We start from the raw sequence: 27,493 nt of genomic DNA, 5'->3' as shown, positions 1-27,493 counted from the left end.
TCCAGTGATAAGTCTAAATAAACAAGTTAATTTTTTAAAAATCCAGGTCAAATCAAGTTCAAATTCATTTAAAATTTGTCTAAGTGGAAATAGTTTAAATCAAGGGTTTGTGTTTTTTTTTTTTGCCTAGCTTTGGATAGAAGAAAAGGTGTTAAAATTATATCCCTACATAAAACGTAAGACTTACTATCTTTAAATTATTTCTTAAATAAAGAGAATATAAAGTAAATAACCCAAATCTTGTGCCATAAAAATACATTTATGGCCCTGGCTCATTGGTTATAATATTGGCCTGTGCACCAAAGGATCTCAGGTTCGATTCTCAGTCAAGGGCTCGTATTTAGGCTGCAGGTTCAATGCCCAGTCGGGGCACATGCAGGAGGCAGTCAATCAATGTGTCTCTCTCACATTGGTGTTTTTCTCTCTCTATCTCACCTTCCCCCTCCTTCCCATTCTATGAAAATCAATGGGGGGAAATACATTTGTGAAATATGAGAAGACTTTCATTTACTAACCATCCAGTACAGCGGAAGCTTCTATTTAGATAATTATATCCTTTGTGAATAAATTAAATCTAATCAGCCTCAGTTTTTAGCCAGAACAAATAAAATAATAAATGATGAAACAAACAAAAAAAGTGGGTAAAAATGGTTAAGAAGACTTGGGGTTTGGGTGGTGGGTCCCTGCGTGTGTTCAACATGCATCAGGGAAGTGTTATTTCTCCTCCGGGCCCATCTACCTGGGCCACTGCATGATGTTCACCCACAACAACTGCAAGGTGTTCAGGTTTTGTAAATCCAAATGTCATAGAAACTTTAAAAGGAAGTGCAATCCTCCCAAGGTCAGGTGGACTAAAGTATCCCATAAAGCAGCCGGTAAAGAGCTTACAGTGGATAATTCATTTGAATTTGAAAAAAAAAAAAAACACGTAGAAACAAACCTGTCAAATACCAGAGAGCGCTGTGGAATAAACGAATGATGCAATGAAGATCTGAAGAGATTAAACAGCAACATCAAGCTAAATTTATAATGAACAAGTTAAAAAAAAAAAAAGAACTATAGAAAGCTCAGGGCATCAAAGAAGTCAAGCAAAACATTCATCTCATCCGGGTCCCTTTTGCATGCAAAGGAAAACAGCTAAAAGACAAAATGATAAACTACAAGAGGATGTGGACATGCAAGTTGTTTCTGATAATCTTACTGTTTAACTATTTCTATGAGCACATTGGAAAATCTCCTTTAGAGACTTAGATGCTCTTAAGTTATTGATTTATTTTTTACATAAGGTGACTCGAATAAAAGGTGATTAAAAATACATCTGCATTGCTATTTACAGATCATATGGATGTTACACTGCATCTCAACGTTAAACCTTCACTGACATACTTATGTAAATAATGAATATTTTGTAAATACTAAGTGAACTGTGGTCATGCCACTTAGATAATGGCATCAGACACATTTATGTAATAACTAATGACAAACATTCATGGCTAGTGATATATAAAATAAAATTTTCTTTGCAGTTAAAAAATATTAAGAAATAACTGAGGAAATGGGGGGGGGAAGGAGATATATGTACTACTATATGTAATACTTTAAACAATAAAAAATAAAATAAGTGAAAATTTTAAAAGTAAATAAAATGTGACACCTTGAAAAAAATAAAAGAAATAACTGAGGAATCAGACATAAAATGAAGGGTGTTTCTCTTGGAAAGAGAAAGAGAAAAAGAATTTAGGGAATTATTAATATTAAGGAATAAAACCATTTTATATTCTTGGACTTAACCTGGAGATTAATTAAATCCACCTGCTTACCAAAAAGTGAAGTCAGCCAGAGGGCTTACCAAAATAGATAGCCAACCAATCTGCCCTCACTGGTTTGGCTCAGTGGATAGAGCATCAGCCTGGAGACTGAAGGGTCCTGGGTTCGATTCCGGTCAAGGGCACATGCGGGCTCGATCCCCAGTAGGGACATGCAGGAGGCAGCCAATCAATGATTCCCTCTCATCACTGATGTTTCTATCTATTTCTCCCTCTCCCTTCCTCTCTGAAATCAATTAAAATACATTAAAAAAAAAAGAATGACCCTGTGGAAATAAGACTATTCAAGGCAACAGACAATTTTCAAAAACTCTAATGTGTATCCTTAAAACAAGACCTTTATACTAGTTAGAAGATAAAGTCAAGGGATACAGACAAGATAAAGATATGAAAACTATAAAAGGAGAGAAATCTAAGAGGTCCGATATTCAACTAGAAGGAATTCTAGAGAAAAAGAGAAAAAAGCAAATGAAAGAAATAAAATTTCCCTCAAAGGGAGGCACAAATTTTCAAATTGAAAGGGCATACAGTGCAAAGCAGAATGAAAGAACCACACCAAGAGACATACAGCATTTCACATCTCACAACAAAAAAAAGATCCTTCAAGTCTCCGGAGAGAAGAAAAACAGGTCACCTACACACACCTAAAAGTAAATCAGTCTCTTATTGAAGCTAGTAGCTAGAAGACAACAGGATGTCTTGAAAATTCAAGAGAAAATTATTATTAACTAGAGGCCCAGTGCACAAAATTCGTGCACAGGGTATGTGTCCCTCAGCCCAGCCTGCACCCTCTCCAATCTAGGATCCCTCTGATAATCCAGGATTGCTGGCTCCCAAATACTCGCCTGCCTGCCTGCCTGCCTGATTGTTCCTAACTGCGTCTGCCTGCCAGCCTGATCATCCCCTAACCACTCCCCTGCCAGCCTGAGTGATGCCTAACTGCTCCCCTGCCAGCCTGTTTGCCCCTAACTGCCCTCCCCTGCAAGCCTGGTCACCCCTAACTGTCCTCCCCTGTAGGCCTGGTCTCCCCAACTGCTCTACCCTGCAGGCCTGGGTCTCCCCCAACTGCCCGTCCCTGCAGGCCCAGTGGCCCCCAACTTCCCTCCTCTGCCGGCCTGGTTACCCCTAACTGCCCTCCCCTGCAGGCTTGATCGCCCCCAACTGCCCTCCCTTGCAGGCCTGGTCCCTCCCAACTGCCCTTCCCTGATGGCCTGATTGCCCACAACTGCCCTCCCCTGCTGGCCATCTTGTGGTGGCCATCTTGTGTCCATATGGGGGCAGCCATCTTTGACCACATGGGGGCAGCAATCTTGTGTGTTGGAGTGATGGTCAATTTGCATATTGCTCTTTTATTAGATAGTATAGAGGCCTGGTGCACGGTGGGGGCCAGCTGGTTTGCCCTGAAGCGTGTGGAAGCCCCTTTCATGTCCCGCGTGATTCAGGGTTCCGGTTCAGGGTTCCGGTTCTGGAGAAGGCCGCACAAAATGAAAAGAGACTTTAGAAAAGATTTAATTTGGGAAATGGGGGCCAGGCGGTTGTCCAACTCTAGTGGGAGAACTACTACCCACTCTGGCTTTTCCATCCCTTTTATTAAGATTAAAATTATAGGATACACCCATATGCCCTAGGCAAAAAACTCCAATAAAAGCCAATCAGTGAATTTAGGACTAACAGGTGGGGGCTTCTTCAACTACCAATCTACACTAATAAAAGAGAAAATGCTAATTGACCGTACCTTCGCTACGCCCACAGCCGACCAGCGTGAGTATGCAAATTAACCCAACAAAGATGGCGGTTAATTTGCATACGCTGAGGGAGGGGGGAGTGAAGACTGAAGACAGCATAGAAGGAAGAGGGAGGGAAAGCGGAAAGCAAGGCGGCTGCCAGAGGGAAAGCGCGGCAGGGGGTGGGGGGCGGCAGGCGGTTGTGGCAGTGCGCGAGGCCGCGGCGGCCGCAGTGGCGCCGGCGGCTGCGGGTGGGGCGGGCAGCGGTGGCGCACACAGCCGTGGTGGCTGCTTGCAGGAATCTTCCTGCAACGGGCCACTAGTATCTAATAATTAGCTCTGACCCGTTAGAGCAATTAAGGTTGACCAGCCCTCCGAATTCCCTGTCCACAGCTCTCTATTATTAAAACAATGATTGGCTTCCGGCAGAAGGGTGTCCCAGATCAGGGTGGGGGTTCCCTTGGGGCGTGGGGTGGCCTGGGCAAGGGGCCTGTGGTGGTTTTCAGGCCGGCCATGCTCCCCAGGGACCCAAGCAGAGGCCCTGGTATCTGGGATTTATTTATCTTCTATAATTGAAACTTTGTAGCCTTGAGCGGAGCCAAGCCTCCTGCTTGCTCCATGGCCGCAGCCATTTATGTTGGGATTTATTTATCTTCTATAATTGAAACTTTGTAGCCTTGAGTGGAGGCCTAGGCCGGCCAGGGTGTGCAGAAAGCTTGGCTTCCTCCATCGCCGGGGGCAACTCAAGCCTCCGGCTCTCTCCAGCTCTGTGGCTGCCGCCATTTTTGTTGGGATTTGTTTATCTTCTATAATTGAAACTTTGTAGCCTTGAGTGGAGGCCTAGGCCGGCCAGGGTGTGCGGAAAGCTTGGCTTCTTCCATTACCAGGGAAACCCAAGTCTCCTGCTCACTCCGTGGCTGCAGCCATCTTGGTTGGGTTAATTTGAATACTTGCTCCTGATTGGCTGGTGGACGTGGCTTGTGGGTGTAGTGGAGGTACGGTCAATTTGCATATTACTCTTTTATTAAATAGGATTATTAGATAGGATGCATAATTCTGTACCTAGATAAATTAAGGAAGAATACGTATTTTTCTTAGCATTCAAGGACTGAAGGAGTTTACCACCTCTATACCTTTTAGGGCACTAGATGATGATGTATTTTTTTAAATCAATCAATTAATCAAGAAAAAGATTGTAGAATCCTGCAAACATGGATCCAAACCCAGGAGCGAGATGAAAGCCCAGGTCAGCAGCTATGTAGCAGCCCAGAGAGGCAATGAGCTTAGAGTGGAATCAAAGGAAGGACAGAGCCTCCAGGAGCAAGACGTTTAGGAAAGAGGACTGGACAGTAGACAGTAGACTGGGAGACTGGAAATATCTTAAAATATAATCAAGACACTAACAAGATCGGGGGGGGGGGGGGGCGGGGGGGAGGGAGAGAAGTAAGAAAACACTTCAGGAAATATAAAACTGCTCGATCCCAGTAAAAGACATCACATTTTGAGCAATTAGTAGGGTGTAAAAAGGGAAAAATTCATTTTAATTTGAACCTAGGAAGAGGCTTCTATTAAGTGGTACAGGGCTATAAAAATGAAACATAGGAATTACAATCATAAGACAGTACTTGGCTTACAGTATGTACTATTTACACCGTCATGATAGTGAACATTTTTGCTTCAAAGTTTTAGAATCAAACTAATATACAGAAGGTAAACTATGATTATAGAACACAACGTAAATGGTATCCCAAGTAAAACTATAACTAAGTTGGGAATGGGATGGAGAAGGAGGTAAAGTAAAGCACAAGTTTCAATAATCTCTTCCTAAAATAGAAAGTACTGAGACACTATCTACCTTTGATGGAACTAGAAATGAAGTGAACTGTTTATACTAACAGAAATAGCTGTATCACTGAATTCTGAAAGAGAAATGAGAAGCAAGATAGAGTATGTACTAAAATTCCTAACTATAAGTGTAGAAAATAAAATTATAATGTATAAATTCAACAAATTAAATCCTAGAAAAGCATATTATTTAGTGATACAAAGGTTAGAAATAAAACCAGAATGCGCAGAATTGGGAGAAAAATAAGGGAATGCTGTTTTCATTGCAAGCCCTCCTACACTACTTTATTTTTTACTTATTTATTTTTGGTTAATCCTCACCCAAGGGTATTTTTCAATTGATTTTTAGAGAGTGGAAAGGAGGGGGAGAGACACACACACAGAGAAACATCGATGTGAGAGAGACACATTGATTGGTTGCCTCCCACATGTGCCCCAACTAGGACTGGGGATCAAACCTGCAACCAAGGTATGTGCCCTTGACAACCAAGGTATGTGCCTTGAAGGGTCGAACCCGGGACCCTTCAGTTTGTGGGCCGACAAACTGACAACTGGAATGACTAACAAACCCCAACTTGAAATACTTCTTTCTAGTTATTCCAATTCCATCTAACTTCTATGTTCTGGCCTCAACCCTTACTTATGTCCAACTCTGAATCCATTTTTATGCTTTCAAATTCCATTACCATGATCTGGCTTTACATTATACTAAATTTATAGTCACAACTGAAATTAAAATAACTTATGAACAAATAGCTTGCCATATAAATGGCATCTGGTAACAGAAAACATTTCTATACTTCCTTTAGTTTCTATACAAGAGTGGTTCTCAAAATGTGATCCAAAGACCACTAAGGGTCCCTAAGAGGATCCCTAAGGGACCTTTCAGAGGGTCGAGGAGGTTCTCCCTTCTTAATTCCTTCGGTCTGCAGGCTGATGCTCTATCCACTTAGCCAAACCAGCCAGGGCAGCATATAGTGATTTATTATTCTTACTTTAAGATGATTTGATAAATATTTTTTAAAATTTCTTATAGTATTACATAACCCATATAAACAAAAGCTCTTTGAGGTCTTCAATAAGTATAAGTATAGAGAGGTCCCAAAACCAAAAAGATTGCGCCCTAGCTGGTTTGGCTCGGTGGATAGAGGGCCTGCCCATGGACTGAAGGGTCCCAGGTTCCATTCTGGTCAAGGGCATGTCCATCAGGGCCCCGGGTCAGGGCGTGTGTGCTAATCGATGTGTCTACCTCATATCAATGTTTCTCTCTCTCTCTCTGTCTCTCCCCCTCCCTTCCACTCTCTCTAAAAATCAGTGGAAAAATATCCTTGGGTGAGGAATAACAAAAACCAAAAAGTTTGAGACCGGCTATTTCATGATACAAAACATTCACAAGTAGTCACCTTTCATTTTTCTGCTTTTTAATTACCTTTAAGCAAAACGTTTCCTTCTATCCAACAGGGAAACTGTTAGTTCCTAGGGAAAAGGGGCAGTGCATGAGTGACCAGAGCCCCAAGTCTGTCACCTGCAGCTGCAGTATCTTTATCCAGGGCTCCAAATCTCCCCGTTTACCCGGTATGCTGCTGTACATTAGCAGACACATGAAAGGCATATGGAAGTAATGGCCTAGAACGCGGGAAATCACACAAGAAACCAGCACATAGGGTGAATTTTAAAAACCTACTACTTCCCCTTTAAGGGAGCACTGTAAGAAACTCTTGTCTCAGTCCGGCTCTGGGTGGAGGAGAAAAGTCTCCCGAGCCCTCTCCCTAGGCTTGGGCTCTAGAATTCACATTATTCGAACAGGAAGATTCGAAGCCAAGAAGTTAATGTGTATCTGGGAAGGCAATGTTCCCAAGTGCCATAGAAGGCATATTCCTCACTAAATGCTACCATGTTCCAAGGAACAAGAGATCTCAATAAAAAAATTCACAACAAAACCTGTAAGGAAACAAGTCACTGTGAGAAAGAATTTGCAGAATAAAGGTTTTCTTAAAAGACTAAAAGTATTAGAATTATTGGATATAAAATAAGTACACGTGAAGAAGTAAAAGAGACCAACAACCAAAAGATTGATCAAAACAACTAGATAAAATTTTCAATCCTCACCAAAGGATGTTTTTATTGATTAAATTTAGAGAGAGGAAGGGAGAGAAACACTGATGTGAGAAAGAAACATCAATCAGTTGCCTCCCATGTGTGCCCTGAACTGGGGATCGAACTCGAAAACTAGGTTATGTGCCCTGACCGGGAATTGAACTCACAACCTTTTATGTACGGGATGATGCTCCAATCAACTAAGCCACCCGGCCAGGGCAAAAGAAGCAAACAAGCCAAAACCGGTTTGGCTCAGTGGATGGAGCGTCAGTCTGCGGACTGAAAGGTCCCAGGTTCGATTCCGGTCAAGGGCATGTACCTTGGTTGCGGGCACATCCCCGGTGGGGGGTGTGCAGGAGGCAGCTGGTTGATGTTTCTCTCTCATCGATGTTTCTAACTCTCCCTATCCCTTCCTCTCTGTAAACTATCAATAAAATATATTTTTTTTTAAAAAAGAAGCAAACAAAATGAAATACAGTATATAAAAATTATCATTAGAAACTCAGAAAGGTACTACATAACTGATTAGACATGTCTGGCAAAAAATTAGTGAACCAGAAAGTGTCTATAAAAATTAACTAGAATGTGCAGAGACAAAGAGATGAAAAATATTTTTATTGATTTCAAAGAAGGGAGAGAGGAGCAGAGGGGGAGAGAGGGAGAGAGAGGGAGAGAGAGGGAGAGAGAGGGAGAGGGAGAGGGAGAGGGAGAGAGAGAGAGAGAGGGAGAGAGAGAGAGAGCCGCTCAACCACTGACCCACAACAGCCAGGCTAAGCAAAATTTTATACTAGTCTTTTTGTAGCGCCAAATGATTCCATTCTAATTTTCCTATAGTAGCTACCCATTAAAATTATACCAATAATTTGATAACTATCAAATTCTTGATCCAATCTCTCTAAAGCCCTAACATTGCTGACTACTTCTCTCTTGATTTTTATGACATTACTTTGCTCCAGCTTTCTGCTCACCCAGTATTTCTTTCTCTGGCCCTGCTTTAAACACAGACATTACCACAGTTTGTAACCACAGCACTACTTTTTTCTATTTTTCATTCATTAAAAAAAAAATAAATGTTTACTAATGTTTGATGTATGCCAGGCACTGTATTTTATCATGTTTCAACCATACTTGTAAGCTATTTATGGTGGATCACCACCATATGAGTAATATCCAGACTTACATTACCAACCTTTATCCCTTTTCTAAGCTCCTCTATCCCTTTTCTATCCCTTGTCTGCTGAATGTAATACTAACATTGATGGGGATGTATATATGCCAGGAATTGTTCTGAGCACATTACAAATATTACCTCCTTTGATTCTCAAAACAGCACAATGGGGACTGTATAGGCCTCCCAGGAACACTGGTAAAGTTCTAATTTTTCAACTGGGTGATATATTACACTTCAACAAAGAATTTTAAAAAAACCTCAATCCCATGAGGTAAGAATCATTACCTCCATTTATAGATGAAGAAACTGAAATACCACGTGACTGCCTCAGATCACAAGGCAGGTAGTAGAGGGAACCAAGATCCAGCTGAGGTGGGCCGACTTCAGAGCCCATCCACTCAAGCAGATCTTACATTCCTGTCTTGGCTCAGGGCATTTCCTTTGTCTACAGTAACATTCCCCGGCCCTAGGTGGTGTGGCTCAGTGGACAGAGCATCGGCCTGCAGACTGAAGGGTCCCGGGTTCGATTCCAGTCAAGGGCACATGCCCAGGTTGTGGGCTCCATTCCCCAGCAGGGGTCGTGCAGAAGGCAGCCAATCAATGAATCTCTCTCATCACTGATGTTTATATATCTCTCTCCCTCTCCCTTCCTCTCTGAAATCAATAAAAATATAATAAAAAATAAAATGACATTCCCTGGATTTTCAGAAAAGCAGACCATGATGTCTACCTCAAATTCCTAGTCAGAATCCTCCAATTCCCATCTCATTATTTCATTAAACTTAGTTATGATCATTATCATGGTATAGTTATTTGTGGGTGTATCTGATCTGTTCCCACTCTCATCACTCAGAAGTGTAAACTCCTTGAGAGCAGGGAAAATGCATATTGTAGCTGTTCATTAAATATCATGTGAGTTACTCCCTACAAGTATATTTTAATATACATATCATACATATCAACATATCATACAAGACTAATAATAAAACAAAAAAACCCAGTGTTCTTTATTTCATCAATTTGTGCTCTATAAGTAAGAATTAAGAACTGCACTGCACAGCTTTCACAAAACACTAAGAAATGTTATCCTCAGAACAGTGACTCTAACTAATTCTGCCAAATTATGGACAAGCACAGTGGGTACACTCCTCACCTTTAATCATGCATCTAAGTGATCCTAACATACTTTGTCAATTACTACATTTATAAGCCTAAGAACTGTCTTGATTAACCTGATGGCATATTTCTGAATAATTTGGCTTATTTTATTTTTATAAATACCTCTATTTAAATAGCTATCCAACTGCCCATAAGCATAAATCTCTGGAATCTCTATCTAATTCAATGATCCTTTTGTCTCTGTATCAATACCACATTTTCCTGTTTAATAAAGTGTGGATACAGGATAATACAAGAACTTCCTTATCATACTTCATGACTACTTTTGGACCAATACTCTCTTCAAAACCAGTATTAGAAGTCCTTTATCAAGTTACCCCAAAAATCCTGTTGAGATTTTTATTGGAAATACATTAAATATATGGATTACTTAGGGGAAAACTGATAACTTGATGGTACTGATTTTTTTCACTCCATGAACATAGCTCATCTTCATTTACTTATGTCTTCTTTTATGACCTTTATATCCTAATATATTTTTTTCCTTAAAGTGTTTCATATCTCAGTTTTATTTCTACTTATTCAGTTAGTTTTGTGGCTATATATAAACAGGACTTATTTGACATTAAAATTGAGGCCTACCCATAACTCAAGTACCAACTTTTAAAACATTTTACTTTGAGATTATAAAGCGCTATATATTAAGTATATGATAAAAATCAACTAAGGAGTACTTTAAAAACCATTATAGTACTATTCAAATCTCTACTTTATAGAAAACTAGCAGTGGTAAAATGCCTTCTGAAAATCAGGCAATAGGCTAGTAAGTTTTATATTTAAATCTTCACCTCAAGGCAAGTTAGGCAAGGAAACTGAGTCTTAGAAAGGATAAGTGACTGAGGGACAGAGCTGGGATTCAAATCCCAAGTCTAGCTACAAATGCATGCCCTTTCATTCTAGTAATTTGTAAGGTAGCTTACGAAAGCACAGTAAAGCACACACCTTAAACAACATTCTGTACAGGGGTGCTCTGGCTCATCCTACTCTTAAAATTATTAGTAACATTAAAAAGGAAATATCGTCAACATGAACAGCAACAATCTTTTTGGAAAGAAAATTTTCATTATTTCAAACTCACTCATGCACTATGAATCCTAAGATCTCTGATTCAACAATGGAAGAGCTGATATAATTAGCAGTTGCAGTAAATTTTTTTTTTTTGGTAGAGCCAGTAAATTTCCATCACCATGATTGGTTTCAAAAACCTGTTCACCTGGTTTTTGCAGCTTCTCAGTTAGTGATTATTCCTTTTTTACATTACTAGTGTTACTTTTATTCTTTCCTTCAAGACACAATATTCGTACTAGTTACTTTTATCCTTTTCTTCAAGACACAATAGTCATAACACTACATTCAAATAAAAAGTTATAAAGAAAGAGAAGGGAAAATTGCCCCTGCTTACCCAATCAGCCTACCCAAGTTATCTTAGTGATGTGAGATAATTATAATTTAGGACCAGATTGTCCTAAAGACATCTCAAGAATCATTAGATGATATGCCTTCTTTTGACTAGCAGATTACTTAAACTAATGTCCAGAAAACAGTCAAAATCCACTTAAACATTTATCCCTTAGCATTTGCTAAGACTCTAAGAATATGGGGGTCAAGCAATTATTTTACAACCTTTATGCAATCTCTAAAGTCTTCAAATTCAATAAACAGTGGATACAAAGTGTAAAAAATGTTGCCAACTGATTATTTTAAATAGGTAACTATACTGAAAGGTAAAATAACATTCAGATATCAATGATGCACTAAGAATTATATATAGGACAAAGAAAATTAGTTTAATTAAACACACGCTAAAGATTTAGGTTATCCAGCTAAAAGACAAGTATCTTGACTAGCTAGAAAGATGACAAGGAACTGATACATCCAAAACTTTTCTAAAGAATAAGGGAAACTGCTGGTTTAAAGGTCTCAAAAAAAATGATTGTGTCTTATTAATAGTGGTATTTAATGAGATTACTTTATTTTATATTAAATATGCATATATCACAAATCAACTTCTGTATCAATAAAAAACTGGTAATGGTTTTGATCCTACAAAACTATTTAGAAAGTTTTTCCTTCCTCACATTTTTTTAAAAAATATATTTTTAGCTGAAACGGGTTTGGCTCAGTGGATAGAGCGTCGGCCTGCGGACTGAGGGGTCCCAGGTTCGATTCCGGTCAAGGGCATGTACCTTGGTTGCGGGCACATCCCCAGTGGGGAGTGTGCAGGAGGCAGCTGAATCAGTGTTTCTCATCAATGTTTCTAACTATCCCTCTTCCTCTCCCTTCCTCTCTGTAAAAAATCAATAAAATATATATTAAAAAAAATATATATATATATTTTTTTTTATTTATTTCAGAGAGGAAGAGAGAGGGAAAGATAGAAACATCAATGATGAGAGAGAATCACCAATCAGCTGCCTCCTGCACACCCCACACTGGGGATTCAGCTCACAACCCGGGCATGTGCCCTGACCAGGAATCAAACCATGACCTCCTGGTTCATAAGTCGACGCTCAACCACTGAGCCATGCCAGCCAGGCCTTCCTCACTTTCTTTGCTAACCTAAGTCCTTATAACTATTAAAATAGTTTCCAAGATTTATTATAAATTAGATTTGTCTGTCTAAAAGGAAGTCTATCTTCTCAAACCAAAAAGGTCTACTCTACGGAATGAAGTAGGTTACCTACCCAACCAAGTTCCCTTTCTGCCATGAAGTCATCTCTATTTTTTCACCGTGCTTGAGGTCTGCCTTGTCCTACACACCCCAAATTAATATTCTATCAAGAATACATACATATACATACACCAATATTTTTTTAAAATGTTTCTGATTTCTTCATTTCCAAGGGGGGGAACAAATTAAAGGTCAGAAAATGAAAAAATTACATCTGCAAGAGTGGCAAATGGCATAAGTTTATTTACTTGTCTTAAAAAAATAACACAAAGCAGGAAGAAAAACACTCAGCAGCTGATGGAACATGTAGCATAAGAACTGAACAAATGCCTATCACAAAAATGTTTCATATGCATACATAAATTTAAACCTTGGTTTATCCTAAAGTTATTAGTAGCAAAACTTATGAGATCTTCATAAAATATTTTTTAAAACCTTGATTTTTAGAATGTCATTATGAATCTCAAATATTAACAAGCAATAGTCTAAGCTCCAAATAAATTTAATCAAATACCTTACATAGCTGTAACAAAAATAGCTTAGAACCAGAATTAAATCTAGACTTAAGAGTTACTTTCATGTATCTGAATTCAATGACAGATGAAGCAACTATCCACAGCATCCACATATAACCACTTAAGATTTCCCTGACTTCGCATCCTTCAAATTAAAAAAAAGAAAAAAAAATATGTATATGTGTAATGTTTGCAAAGTAGGCCTTAGTCTTCCATGTTTAAAAGTTACATTGTAATGATTTCTAGACAGGAAGAAAAAGAGCATCCTTACTGCATTTTTTGCATATGCTTTTATTATTAATGCTACAGTAAGACCTCAATATAACGGACTAATTCAGGTGAGGGCATGTCCATTAAAGCCAAAAGTCTGGCCCAGCCGGTGTGGCTCAATGGTTGAGCATGGACCCAAGAACCAGGAGGTCATAGTTTGATTCCTAGTCAGGGCACAGCCCGGGGTTGTGGGCTCCATCCCCAGTAGGAAGTGTGCAATGGGCAACCGATTGATGATTCTCTCATCACTGATGTTTCTATCCCTCTCTACCTCTCCCTTCCTCTTTCTGAAATCAACAAAAACATTAAAAAAAGGAAAAGAAAAGGCCGAGCCCTAGCTGGTTTGGCTCAGTGGATAGAGCACTGGCCTGCGGACTGAAGGGCCCTGGGTTCAATTCCAGTCAAGGGCACATGCCGGGGTTTCGGGCTCGATCCCCAGTAGGAGGCGTGCAGGAGGCAGCCAATCAATGATTCTCTCTCATCATTGATGTTCTATCTCTCTCGCTCTCTCTCCCTTCCTCTCTGAAATCAATTATCAATATATTTTTTAAAAAGAGCTGAAATAGGCTTTCCAAATGTGTATGTTAAAAAATTGACAAATTAGTTCACCTGTAATTTATAGACACATTTGTGTAATTAAAATTAAGTATGTATGAGAAGTTCACTTTCACAGAAATTTTCGATATTACTGTAATTTTAAATTTATACTGAATATTTCTAGTAAATTCACCAGTCACCACTAGTAAACAAATGCACATGGCTGGGGCTGGCTTAGCACACATGGGAACATTGTTAAAACTGCTGCAGAAAGTCATGTAAAGCACAATAAAACCAATCACTGTGAGCGACACAAAGTGATCAAGTGATACAGTGTGACTGTGTGCTGATCATTCTCCGAACATTGTTTACCTGCAGTGATTCTGGGATTTAAATATGTAGACTAGAGGCCCAGTGCACTGGGGGGTGGGGGATGTCTCCTCAGCCTGGCCTGCGCCCTCTCACAGTCCGGGACCCCTTGGGGGATGTCCGCCTGCTGGCTTAGGCCAGCTCTCCTCTCGCAGTCTGGGAGCCCTCACTCCTTACCACCTGCCTGCTCACTGCTCCCTACCGCTGCTCCTTAGCGCGGCTGTGGAGGCGGGAGAGGCTCCTGCCACTGCCGCTGCGCTCGCCAGCTGCGAGCCCGGCTTCTGGCTGAGCAGCGCTCCCCCTGTGGGAGAGCACTGACCACCAGGGGGCAGCTCCTGCATTGAGCATCTGCCCCCTGGTGGTCAGTACGCATCATAGCGACCAGTCATTCTGGTCGTTCCACCATAATGGTCTCTTAGGCTTTTATTATACAGAGGCCCAGTGCACAACATTCGTGCACTCCGGGGGGCGGGGGTGTCCCTCAGCCCGGCCTGCACCCTTTTGCAGTCTGGGAGCCCTCAGAGGATCTGACTGCTGCGCCTGCCGCTGTGCTCACCAGCTGTCAGCCCAGCTTCTGGCTGAGCAGCACTCCCCTTGCGGGAGCATACTGACCACCAGGGGGCAGCTCCTGTATTGACTGTCTGCCCCCTGGTGGTCAGTGCATGTCACAGCAACAGGTCATCTGCCATTTGGTCAATTTGCCTATTACCCTTTTATTATATAGGACCAGAGGCCCGGTGCACGAAATTCGTGCGGGGGGGGGGGGCCCTCAGGCCACCCAGCACCCTCTCGCAATCCGGGACCTCTCGGGCGATGTCCAACTGCCAGTTCAGGCCCGATCGGACATCCCTCTTGCAATCCAGGACTGCTGGCTCCTAACTGCTCGCCTGCCTGCCTGCCTGATTGCCCCTAACCACTCGCCTGCCTGCATGATCGCCCCTAAGTATTCTCACTAGACATATGTATAGCAATAGTTGGATTGTTGTTAGTTTACAGAAACTATGAGATTCAAAGCCAAAGAAAAATTAGGTACAGATATTACTTAATAGTTTCCTATATTGGTATAAAAAACGTACATGCAACTATTTTAATTTTTACAATAATTACCTTTAAATTGGCATTTGCCCCCCTCATTTCTATCTGTAGGTTCGCATTAGAAAAATATTTCAAAACTGCCACAAACAACAAACCCACTACATTTTCAGTAAATAAACAGTAAATAAACCAAAAAGCTATCACTCTGCCCATTTTAACAGAAAAATACTGGGTAAAACAAGTAAAATTTTTAATGGTTAAATACAGCCTTGTCTAGAACACAAAGTACTTGGTAGCACTGGATTTATGACACAGATGCTGATTAGCTATCTTGTTTCCCAGAAAAAGAAAATAGCTAATTTTTTTCTCTCTCCACAATATTAGCCCTAAAAGCTTTTAACAAAGTAGCTGAGACTTGACTAATTTACAACTTGTAAGCAATGGATTTGTTAATTTGCCCCAGTAACCTGTCATCTCAGTCTGTCTTTATTTATTTGTTTGTTTATTTGAAACATAGGTGTCCAGATAAAAGAGACTTGTAAAAAAAAAAAGTCCAAAGGCATTCAATAATTAGTAAAATACCAATTTCATCAGTAAGTGGCATATTTATACATGTTAACATCTCCTAAAATCAGTGGTGGTAAGCACTGTCATGTTTTAATTGGTAGCACATTTTTAGTGATATAGAAAATAATGATACACCCCTTACAATAAATGGCATCTTAGAAATTCCATGGAATAAGGCAACTTTCTCAGAATTACAAATTTTAACCCCAAAAGATGACCGAGAACCTCATCTTTTTTACAAGAGGGAAAAAGAAAGCTCAGATAAAGCGATGACCCCCGACGTCCTAAAATCAAGAGCAAACAAGACTGGCACCCAGGCCTTCTGGTTCCCGATGATGCCCCTGGCAGGACGCCGCCCGCCCGCCGCCTGGAGTGATGAGATGAGGGGAGAGGGACAGTTAGCAGGCTGGCACTCCACGGAGACACGCTCATGGCCTGACTCTGAACCCTACCTGGTCCTGGCCTGCATCTGGAGAGGCCGTCTCAGACTGACCCGAAAGTAACAGCGGCGACGACAACAACAACAACAAAACACCCCCCCCCCCTTTTTTTTTTTGGTTAATGACACTTCAGACATTCAGGCTCCCCGTAAGGTGCGAGTTTCACACGGTGCACGGCAGGAACTCAGTGCAATCGCACCTGCACTTTCCTTTCCCCGCGGGGAAGGGCTCGCCCAGGTCAACACTGGCCCGCAAGGGGCCTCCACTCAGAAACGGACCGAGGCTGTGGGCTCGGGCTCCCCGCCCGGCACGGGGAACGGGGCCGCCGGTGCCGTCCCCCAACGCCACGCTTCACAGGTGGTTGGTGTGCGCATCCCTCCCGGAGGGAGCCGGCAGCGGCGCCCGCGGTTCGCTCGCTCGCTCGCAGGGCTCGGGTGCAGGGCCCGGGAAGCCGCAGGCCGGAGGGGAAAGCACCCGAGAAAACGACACGCTCTCCGGGCTCCGGGGGCCGGGCGAGGACCGATGCACCGCAGGCGTCGCGGGGCCGGCCGCTGCACCCTGTGACTCGGCACCCCCCCCCCCGGCGCCCACCCGCCCCGAGACCCAGTGGGAGGGCGACCCGCGGTGGGCGCGGGGCAGGCGGGAGACCGGCGCCTGGGCCTCGGCTCCCTCCGCGGCCCGCCGGGCGGGGGCGGCGGCCGGGCTCCCAGGCTCCCAGGCCGCGGGAGGCCATTTTAGCTGCGGGGCCGCCGAGAGCCCCAGCGGCCCTCCACGTCCCCAGCCCTCGGCCGCCCTCGGCCCGCCCCCACGGGGGCCGCTCCCCGCCGCGGGCCGGGGGAGGCGGGAGGGGCCGGGCCGGGGCCGCCGCGCCGGGGGCTCCGGGCCGCGGGGCGGGGACGGCGCGGGGGCGTCGCGCCGGCGGGCTGCGGGCGGAGGAGCGGGCTGGGGAGGGAGGGCAGGGGAGGGCGGGGAGCCGTTACCTATACTGGGCCGCAGCCGCCGCCGCCGCCGCCCCGCTGTGGGTGAATCCAAAGTAGTTGCCGGTCGCCATTTTGGCATCTTCCCCCAGCCGGCTGGGCACTGCGGCGGGCGCCGAGCGAAGGGTCCCATGGCGGCAGGAGAGGCGCGGAGGCGCACGGACGCCGAGGGAGGGGAAGGGAGAGAGAGAGAGAGAGAGAGGCGCCGTGAGAAGCCGCCCTCGCCGCGCCGGAGCCCCGGTGGCGGCCGCGCCGCCTCCCCCTCCCGCCTCGCACTCCCTCACTCACTCGCACGCCCCGGTGGCGGCCGCCGCCGCCTCCCCGGGGCCAGCCCCGACCCCGCGCCTCCCCACCGCCCCAGGCCGGGCCCGGGGCCGGGCGGGGGCCCCGATGGGGCACATTATACTCACCATAGGTGAAGGAAACTACAGGGCATATGGGAATCATGGGCTCGGGCTGCTGCTGCTGAACTCTGAACTCTCACCCGCTGCCTCCCTCCTCTGCCCTGCTCCTCCTCAGCGGAGAACAGACCGCCGCCTCCCGCCGCACTGCGCAGGCGCCGCCGCGCTCGGCACGCTGGGAGTTGTAGTCCCCGCCGCCCTCGCGGCTCCACGGGGCGCGTGCCTGGCCTCCGCCGAGGCTAACTTGGGGGGCCCGCCCCCGCCCGGGAAGGCCAGCCGGGTCTCCTCCAAAGTGGTCGTGCCGGCGAGCCGCAGTCCGGGCGGCAGAGGAGAGGGCGAGGAGCGCCTGGCCAGGCCGTGGGGGCATCGGGGAGAGAGGCCAAGAGAGTGACGTCTGTTACTCTTTTCTTCTTTCCACTCTTCTTCCACGGTTGCGTGTGCTTTTGTTCCCTCCCTTTCAGCCCTTCTGGCCTGTGCACTCGCCATCGGAATTTGAGCTGGATCCGTGTGGATTCTTCATCCTGTCCCGCATTCCCGTTTCTTGTCCCTGGCCTCTGAATTAGGGAGGGCAAGACGGGGGAGAGAAAGAAAAAAGAATGGCAGGTGTGCTATCCTGCTGAACTGGAAGCACCCCCCCCCCCCCGCCCGCCCCCACACATCCCTCTCGAACACGCCTCTGCTGCTCCTCTCCCACTGGCAGCCACTCCCTGACTCATTCGACGTCCATTGAGGCCCCCCTCCCTCCCAAAAGGGTCATGCTAGGCACTGGAGATCTAGCTTTGAACAAAACGAAGGCCCTGTCCTCATGGAATTTAGGTCCTGGGACAGTGGGGAGGGTGTTAGACAATAGCCACTTAAGTAGAGTGTGGGTGGCGATCGCCGCTTTAAGAATAAAGCCGGGTAGGAAGATAGAGAGCAGCGGGAGCTGCTGTTTTAAGGAGGGCGTGGAGGGGGCCCACCCTGAAGGGCGTTAGGGACCAGCTCGGGAGATACCTGGGGGAGGGGCCGCAGGTGGACGGTCCTAGAGCAGGAGTGCGCAGGAGCAGCAGGGACCCCTGGCTGGCTTGGCTCAGTGGATAGAGCGTGGGCCTGTGGACTGGAGGGTCCCGGGTTCCAATCTGGTCGGGGGCACATGCCTGGATATTGCAGGCTTATTCCTCAGTGGGGGGCATGTAGGAGGCAGCCGATAGGTAATTCTCTCTCATCATTGCTGTTTCTCTCTCTCCCTTCTTCTCTGAAATCTATGTGTATATATATATATATATATATATATATATATATATATATATATATACACACACACACACACACACACACACACACACAGCTAGGAAGTCAGTCTCACTGGAGGTGAGGGATAGAGAGACAGGATGGGAAGGGGCCTTGGTAAAGGTGACAGACCTTTCGTGGTAAGGTCAGAACTTCACTCTCCCCATGCAAGTATTTCATTCTTCCCTCTGCTTTCTCGCCGTTTTCTCTTTATTTTTTTCCACTCCTTTCCAACATTCTCTTTCCTCCTGCAGTCCCTCTTCTGATGGACTCTTTTCTCCCACCTTACCTCCTTCCTGCCTTCCATCTTTGCACAAGTTCTCCGTCTCCCCTCGGCCTCACTTTCCCCATGGCCTTCCCCCAGGTCCTCGGTCACTGGTTTCTCTTCAGTGTTAGATACGAGCATCAAAAAGAAAGGCAAAGGGTGGATCAGAAGGCACTCTGAAGTTAGGGCTTCATCCCACCTTCTCATACCAGAGCAGAAACAACACCTTACCTATTGGTGCCAACCCTGCTCCCCCACTCCTCCTGTAAAGGTGCTGGTTCTAAGAACCTGACTGATTTATCTGCTTATTCATGAGAGAGAGAGAGAGAGAGAGAGAGAGAGAGAGAGAGAGAGAGAGAGGAGGGGATGTAAAATGTTTGAGAAAAATCAGCAGCATCATTGTGAGAGTACTATGTTTCCCTAGGCTAAAGTTATCTGTGCTCCAAGTGTGTTGCTGGGGAAAGACATCTTCAACACATGGGCTGTTAGAACGGAACTTTAAAGGAATTTGCCTTGAACTTCTTGGGGCGATCAAGCCTTCACAACACCCACTGTTAAGTGCTTTGATGGATCGCACTATTCATCACCAGGCTATTTGAATAAAACTGGGGGACAAAAGACAGGTGTGAATCACCTGCCCAGAAGGTCCCTTTCCAGGCTAATGTTATGCTTGTTTGCTTGGCAGGCCTTTAGAGGATGGCGAGGGCAGCTGGCACGCCCCAGCAAGCACCGGTAACTGGAGAGAGGGAGGCGGGCCTCTGGGCTCCAGTAACTGTTCTTGGAGGTCAGCGGAGGCGGGGCAGCCCGAGGCGTGCTCTCCGCACAGGGGCCTGTGGGAAGGGCCTGCCCTGGCCCCTGCGGGGGGGGGGGGGGGGGGGGCGTAACCCAAAGAAGGGGTTTTGGAATGACTTTGGCATGAAGAGGACTTGGGTCCTTTTCCTGGGTATTTCGTAGCGGAATGACGTCATTGGATCTCTTCAAACCTGTATGACAGGAATAACACCACCTCTCGCACAGGGCTGTGGTGGGGACTAAATGAGACAGCATTTCTGTTCAGCAGTACCAAGCACAAGGCGTTTATGCACAAAGAACCAGGCTGGATGGTGGCAAGTCTTTTGAAAATGTACCTTCAGGTAAGTGAGTCTACTATGCAGGTCATGCACCTAAAACCAGAAAGTAGACGGCTCTGCCCCGAAGGGTTTATGTCCCAGGGAGTACCCAGTCTCGGCGACAGAGCAGGCAGTAGGCAGTCCTCTGGACCGGCACCGGGAGGTGGGAGACTTGGCTGGAAGCAGCCAGTTAGAATACCTGCCATCCTTCGCGTCCAGAAATGGCTGGCCCAGAATACAAACAGTTACACTGAGCAGTCACCCTCCACACTTCAGCTGGAGCGATGGGTTCCAAAAGCAGATCTGACCCAACCTTCTGTGCTGCCCTCCCCCCGAGGCTTAAGCACACTCCCCAGCAGCTTTGAGAATAAAGCAGGGTACGAAACCTGTGGCCTGGCCTCCGCCTTCTCAGCCCCTTGCTGCCCATGCTCCCCATCCCCGCCTCCTGGCCTGCTGTGTGCCATGCTTTCCCCCAGCCCAGAACGTCCTCGCCCTCACACTTCAGGATCCACTCCGGGGTCCTTATCACCCAGTCGGCTTCAGGATCCACTCCGGGGTCCTCAGCCGCCCCTCACCCCTTTGTTCTGCTCGCGGACACCAGGCCCCGCGCCTTCGTTGCCTGTGTCACAGCTGCGACCCTTCACTCATTGTGCGATGACTTGGTGAATACGTCTGTGTAAAAAGAAATAAAAGAAAAGGCCAGGAGAGAGTCACTGTTGCTAAGCCACATCACCCAAGCAAAACTTAACAACGAACCTAATAGCAGTTTTAGCCTCTTTCTGGGGTGAAATTGTAAACCAGTCGGTGGGACTGCCTGGTCAACATGCGAGCGGTAATCTGCCTGAGACCGCTGCTCCCCTCGAAGGCGGCGATGTTCAACCTTTAAAGAAAAAAAAAAAATCTCCTGGCACACAGAAGCTACTAAAATTCTGCGGCACACCAAAAAAAAAAAAAAAAAAAAAATTATTATTATTTTTATTTTTGTTGATCTGACAAAAATATAGGTATAATTTTGATTCATTCACACTGGATGGCGACTGTTGTGTTGGCTGCTGTCATTTTTTAAAAATTGACAATCTAAGGCAGTGGTTCTCAACCTTCCTAATGCCGTGACCCTTTAATACAGTTCCTCACGTTGTGGTGACCCCCAACCATAAATTATTTTTGTTGCTACTTCATCACTGTAATTTTGCTACTGTTAATGAATCGTAATGTAAATATCTGTGTTTTCCAATGGTCTTAGGCGACCCACAGGTTGAGAACCACTAGCAGGGTCGCCTAAGACCGTCGGAAATAATTTTACGGTTGGGGGTCACCACAACGTGAGGACCTGTATTAACGGGTCGCGGCGTTAGGAAGGTTGAGAACCCCTGCTCTAAGGGAAAAGAGGTCGGTGCCCCTGACTAAATAGTCAGGTATCGCATGTTTAAAAAATTCTGGCAGCACACCGGTTGAAAACCAGTGCTCTAAGGGGATGTGTCCTTGTCCGAAATAATTCACTCCTTTACCTTCTTTATCCCACCCTCCTTCGGCCTATAAAAACCTCCCATTTTGTACAGCTCCTGGGAGAGCCCTTCTGGCTGCTGGATGGGTTGCTGCCTGATTCATGAACCACTTCCTAAAGCCAGTGAGACCTCCCGGTTTCCTCGGGTGAACGTTGTTCTTCAGCATGTACTTCCCCCATCACACGGCCCATGGGGAAGGCAGGGTGCCTGGCGCTGGGCCCCCAGAAGTGCTGGTTAGTGAGGGAACCAGGCTGTGCACAGCGTCATCTCCCTGAAATGACTCGGGAGGCAGTTCAGGAGCTGCAGTGCCTTGGCCATCATTCGGAACCACCACAGCCTCCCAGGGCAAATGAGGACGTGCCCATTGGCTGACCAATGACCACAGGGCGGAGCTAGCCTGAGAAAGCCCGCCCCTAAACTCAAGGGAAAGTGTATAGACTCGCCTTTAGTCACACCTTTGAGTCAAGGCCTGGTACCCCCAAAGGCCTTGTCAAGACACAAGCATGTCAGCCAGAAAGGATAACTTACAAGCTATTCTGTACCAAGAGGAGCATGGCATGCTGAATAAGTATGGACTCTTGCCTGGCCGGTGTGGCTCAGTGGTTGAGCGTCACCCTATGAACCAGGAGGTCACGGTTTGATTCCAGTCAGGGCACATGCCCAGGTTGTAGGCTCAGTCTCCAGTAGCGGGCGTGCAGGAGGTAGCCGATCGATGATTTTCTCTCATCATTGATGTTTCTACCTCTCTCCCTCTCCCTTCCTCTCTGACATCAATAAAGGATGTATATTTTTGAAAAGAGTATGCACCCCGCCATGACCTCTCTGTGCCTCATCTTCCTCCTCTGAAAATAGGGTTGATGAAAGTAGCATCTGTAGATGCAGGGGGTTGTTGGTAGGGCTGAACAACCTCCAAAGGTCAAGTTTCTGGATCAGTGCTGGGCCCTTTGCAAGCACCTGTGTGAGTGTTGTTCTGTATTCTAACCACCACCCGGTTTTTAAAATGGTGGTTGGAAAGGAAAGGTTTACCATATAATACATGAATGTTTCAGTTAAAACCCAATTCTGAGTACATCTGATTTGCATACATCCTGGAAATATCGTCATTTGTACCCTAGCTGCCCCCACTTCCACCCACCTTGAGTCAGCTTTCCAGCTGCCAGTCAGCCCCCTCACTTCCCTTTCCTCTGCCCACTCCAGACTCCTCCACCCATGCGCAGCTCAGCCAGCCTGGAGGCCAGGAGCCTTTGAATAACCCCTTCTCTGCCTGGAGGGCCTTGGAGTTGAGTCATCCTCCCCCTGAGATGCCACGGGAGCCCCAGAGACTGCTGGGTGTGGACGTGACAGCCAACGCTTTCTCCTAGCCCTGGCCAGCCACATGCCTAAGCCGCGCTCAGCCTTGAGTACTTTCAGAAAGGTCTCTGCTGAGGTGCACGTTCCCACCTTCCTAGTTTCTCATAGCCATGTCTTAAAGCCACACAAGCAAGATGCTGTGCAAGGTGGGGTCAGAAGAATACATTTAAACAGCTAAACGGGAGATTGTGGAACAAGTAGAACTATCATAACTGCAGTGAGCATGCCAATTATTTCAACCACTTTGGAGAACTGTTAAATTAAAGCTCAACAAATGCATACTTATCCAATAATACTACTCCTTGTATACCTACAGAAGTTATATAAATATAATATATATGTGTTTACTAAAATATATGTGCCAGAATATTTGGAGGAACAACTATTCATATCGTCCAAAATTTGAAACCACCCAAATATTCATCAGTAGTCAAATGGGTAAAATAAATTCTATTATATTCACGCAATAGAATATTATCGGTAATGAGAATGAATGAATTATTGATACATGAAGCAGCATAGATGGTTCTTACAATATAACACTGAGAAAAAAAAAAGCCAGACATAAATAAATTTATATGATGTCATTTATATCAAGTCTTTTTACTTCTTTACAGCTTTATTGAGGAACTAGAGGCCTGGTGCATGAAATTCGTGCATGGGGGTGTGTGTCCCTCAGCCCAGCCTGCACCCTCTCCAATCTGGGACCCCTTGAGGGATGTCCGACTGCCTGTTTAGGCCCAATCCCACCAGCAGTCGGACATCCCTCTGACAATCCAGGACTGCTGGCTCCCAACCACTTGCCTGCCTGCCTGCCTGATTGCCCCTAACCGCTTCTGCCTGCCAGCCTGATCACCCCCTAACCACTCCCCTGCCAGCCTGATTAACACCTAATTGCTCCCCTGCCAGCCTGATTGCCCCTAAATGCCCTCCCCTGCTGGCCTGGTTGCCCCCAACTGCCCTCCCCTGCTGGCCTGGTCGCCCCCAACTGCCCTCCCCTGCAGGCCTGGTCCTCCCCAACTGCCCTTCCCTGCAGGCCTGGTCCCTCCCAACTGCCCTCGCCTGCTGGCCTGGTCACCCACAACTGCCCTCCTCTGCCGGCCCATTCACCCCTAACTGCCCTCCCCTGCTGGCCCGGTCGACCCTAACTGCCCTCCCTTGCAGGCCTGGTCCCCCCTAACTGCCCTCCCCTGTAGGCCTGGTCCCTCCCAACTGCCCTCCCCTGCAGGCCTGGTCCCTCCCAACTGCCCTCGCCTGCTGGCCTGGTCACCCACAACTGACCTCCCCTGCCAGCCATCTTGTGTCAGCCATCTTGTGTCCACATGGGGGCAGGATCTTTGATCACATGGGGGCAGCCATCTTGTGATGGTCAATGTGCATATTACCTCTTTATTATAAAGGATAACAGACATATTATGTTGTGTAACTTTAAGGGGTATATAACGTGTTGATTTGCATGTATATATTGTGAAATATTTACCACAATAAGGTTAGCTAATAGATCCATGACCTCACATAATTATAATTTTTACATGAAGTTTTAATTAAAAACTGGCAAAATTAAACTCTGCTGTAATAAGTCAGGACAGTGGGTGGGAAGTGATGAGACGAGAATATGAGGGAGAGTTCTATGGAGCTGATAATATTAGGGTCCATCAGAAGAGACGGGTAACGTGTAAACCTTTAATTTATAAGTATAAATTGGATAACAAATGGGTAATTTATAAAAATCCACTGAGTGATCCACCCATGTTTTATACATTTTTCTGCATATATGTTCATTTCCATGTAAAGTTTACTCAAAAAATCAGTCCCCATGAGCAGTGGTTCTCCACTTTTCCCCAAACACCCCCCTTTTATAACCATGTTTTATAACACTTCCCACACTCTCCTGAAATGAAAGTTGGAGACAATTGTATATGAAGGTATAAATAAAATATTTTCTTTTTAAAATAAAATGCTAATTTTATTACTTAAAAAATCATTATAATGCCTTAGTTGAATTATAGAGAAAAAAAGGAGAGGGGGAAAGACTTCATAATAAAATAATGCCTATTTCAGTATATTAATGTTCGGTCACAACTGCTCTAGAAGACACTGAGTACCTGAGGTTTGCACCTAGGATGACCATCTCTAGCAATGCAGTGGTTGCAAGTACATTCTAGCTAATGCCTAGGGCACTGGTGATATGATTCTCTGAAATGGTAAACAATCTGTGCTCAAGTCTTTTAAAATATATATTAAAATATATATTACAGAGAGAGAGGAAGGGAGAGGGAGAGAGAGAGAGAAACATCAATGATGAGGCAGAATCATTGATTGGCTGCCCCCGGCACACCCCCTACTGGGTGGGGATCCAGTCCAAAACCTGGGGATGTGCCCTTACTGGGAATCGAACTGTGACCTCCTGGTTCACAGGTCGACACTCGACAACTGAGCCACACCGGCCGGGCTGTGCTAAAGTCTTAAACAGGACACAGTACAATCATTCTTCCATTTGTGCAATAATGGCATTCCTTTCAAGTCGAGAGCATGTTAAAACTATGAAAATATACTTTGTGTTCATATGTCAAAGCCAACATAGATGCTAGGCTTAGATGATTATAAACAGGCTTTGCATGTACATGGATGTCCAGTTTGATATTATAAAATCATGTGCAAGATGGCAGCTATCTCCAAATAGGAAGAGGATCATCAACAGAGAGACAGGGAGAGGAAGAGAGAGAGAAAGAGAGAGAAAGAGAGAGGAGAGAGGAGAGAGAGAGAGAGAGAGAGAGAGAGAGAGAGAGAGAGAGAGAGAGAGAAAGTTCTTCATGAAGCAAGGACTGTGTCTTTTTTACCTTGGTATCTCTAGTGCTCAGCATAGTCGTTGAATAAATACTTGGGGAATGAGTGGAAGGATGGATCTTCCAGGACTAGTCTGATAGGAACCTATTTTCTCTAGAGAATGGGAAAGTGACAATACCGTTTATCAGCCACTTCTGTCCTCAGAATCCCAGAGAGAGAGCAGGCATGAGCTGTGGAGTTCGAGTGCATTTCCACATGGGCCACCAGGAACTGCTCTCTCAAAGGAGCCTGGCGCTGGGTGCACTGGGACTGACAGCTGGCCCCGGGACTATAAGCACCTTCAAGGAGTGAACATTCACTTGACCTTAACCTTGACCTTTACAGTCGTGTTCTAAAAGGAAAGCAACTCGCCCCACGAAGAGCAACCTGCTTGGCCCAGGAGTACTGTTTAGGTTGGCGAGGAGAGAGGGTTTGAATGCAGCCCTGAGTAGAGTCTCAAATGATCTTGAGGCCCAGCTCTGATGTGTCAGGTTCCTGGGAGAGGAGTCAGGTACGAAAATGAAAAAAGCAGTCCTAGCCGGCTTGGCTCAGTGGGTAGAGCAGCGGCCTGTGGACTGAAGGGTCCCGGGTTCGATTCTGATCAAGGGCACATGCCTGGCCTGTGAGTTCGATCCCCAGTAGGGTGTGTGCAGGAGGCAGATGATCAATGATTCTCTCTCATCATTGATGTTTCTGTCTCTCCCTCTCCCTTCCTCTCTGAAATCAATAAAGATACATATTTTTTAAAACTTAAGAGCTGTAGCCCTAACCGGTTTGGCTCAGTGGATAGAGCTTTGGCCTGTGGACTGAAAGGTCCCAGGTTGGATTCCGGTCAGGGGCATGTACCTTGGTTTCGGGCACATCCCCAGTAGGAGGTGTGCAGGAGGCAATTGGTGGATGTTTCTCTCTCATAGATGTTTCTAACTCTCTATCCCTCTCCCTTCCTCTCTGTAAAAAATCAACAAAATATATATTTAAAAAACAAACAAACAAAAAAAAAACTTAAGAGCTGTAGACAACAGCACAGGATGGCTGGCTTATGGCCTCAAAGGGGTTAACCCAGGTTGGAAGAAAGTGTGTCCCTTCAGCAGCAACTGGGGGGAGCTGTACTTGGCCTCTGACCCCACAGACATGGGAGACATTACGGGGGGGGGGGGGGCGGGGGGGACCAGCCACTGTGGGGAGCGTGGGCCCATGCAGCAAGTCACTGCGCGGGTCTGGTGAGGAGTGACTGTGGGCCGACAGGGAGCTCATGGAAGCCCTGTGTGCCAAGGAAAGGTGCTGGGTCGGCCAGGTGTTCCCGCAGGGATTTTGGGAAACAAACAAAAAATCTGACTTCAGTGGCTCACAGCATCAATGCCATGTTTCTGCTTCTCCCTGTAGGTCTTCAGTCCCCTGGGGCCAGGTTCAGGCCAGCCCCACCCACATGCCTTGCCCTGGGGGACTAGCATCTTCTCCTGGCAGGGGACAGAGACTCAGGAAGCCAAGACCAGCCATGCAGGGACGTTTAAAGCCCCAGCTCGGGTGACAGACAAATGTTCCGCT

The 27,493-nt window shown here is 45.8% G+C and overlaps 1 protein-coding gene and 1 pseudogene across 3 annotated transcripts in view; one reads left to right on the top strand and one right to left on the bottom strand.

Moving 5' to 3' along the window:
- The window catches only part of ZFR (zinc finger RNA binding protein), a 68,209-nt gene extending 50,448 nt beyond the window's left edge, over positions 1-17,761 (bottom strand). The window contains exons 1-2 of one of the 2 annotated variants that reach the window (XM_079782195.1): positions 17,634-17,761; positions 17,227-17,326 (exon numbers count right to left, since the gene is read on the bottom strand). In XM_079782195.1, the coding sequence (XP_079638321.1) occupies positions 17,227-17,326; positions 17,634-17,670 (137 nt within the window). In that variant the 5' untranslated portion in view covers positions 17,671-17,761. The remainder of the gene's footprint in view (positions 1-17,226; positions 17,327-17,633) is intronic. The other variant, XM_079782196.1, reaches the window with a different exon arrangement.
- Positions 357-8,134, top strand: LOC307109971 (putative ribosome biogenesis protein RLP24; annotated as a pseudogene). Its single transcript has 2 exons — positions 357-363; positions 657-8,134. The product of its transcript is annotated as a putative ribosome biogenesis protein RLP24 (transcript).
- Positions 17,762-27,493: the final 9,732 nt, after the last annotated feature.

This window comes from Cnephaeus nilssonii (assembly GCF_951640355.1).
Source record: "Cnephaeus nilssonii genome assembly, chromosome: 2".
NCBI classification, from domain to species: Eukaryota; Metazoa; Chordata; class Mammalia; order Chiroptera; family Vespertilionidae; genus Cnephaeus; species Cnephaeus nilssonii.
This window is presented reverse-complemented; position numbering and strand designations above follow the sequence as displayed.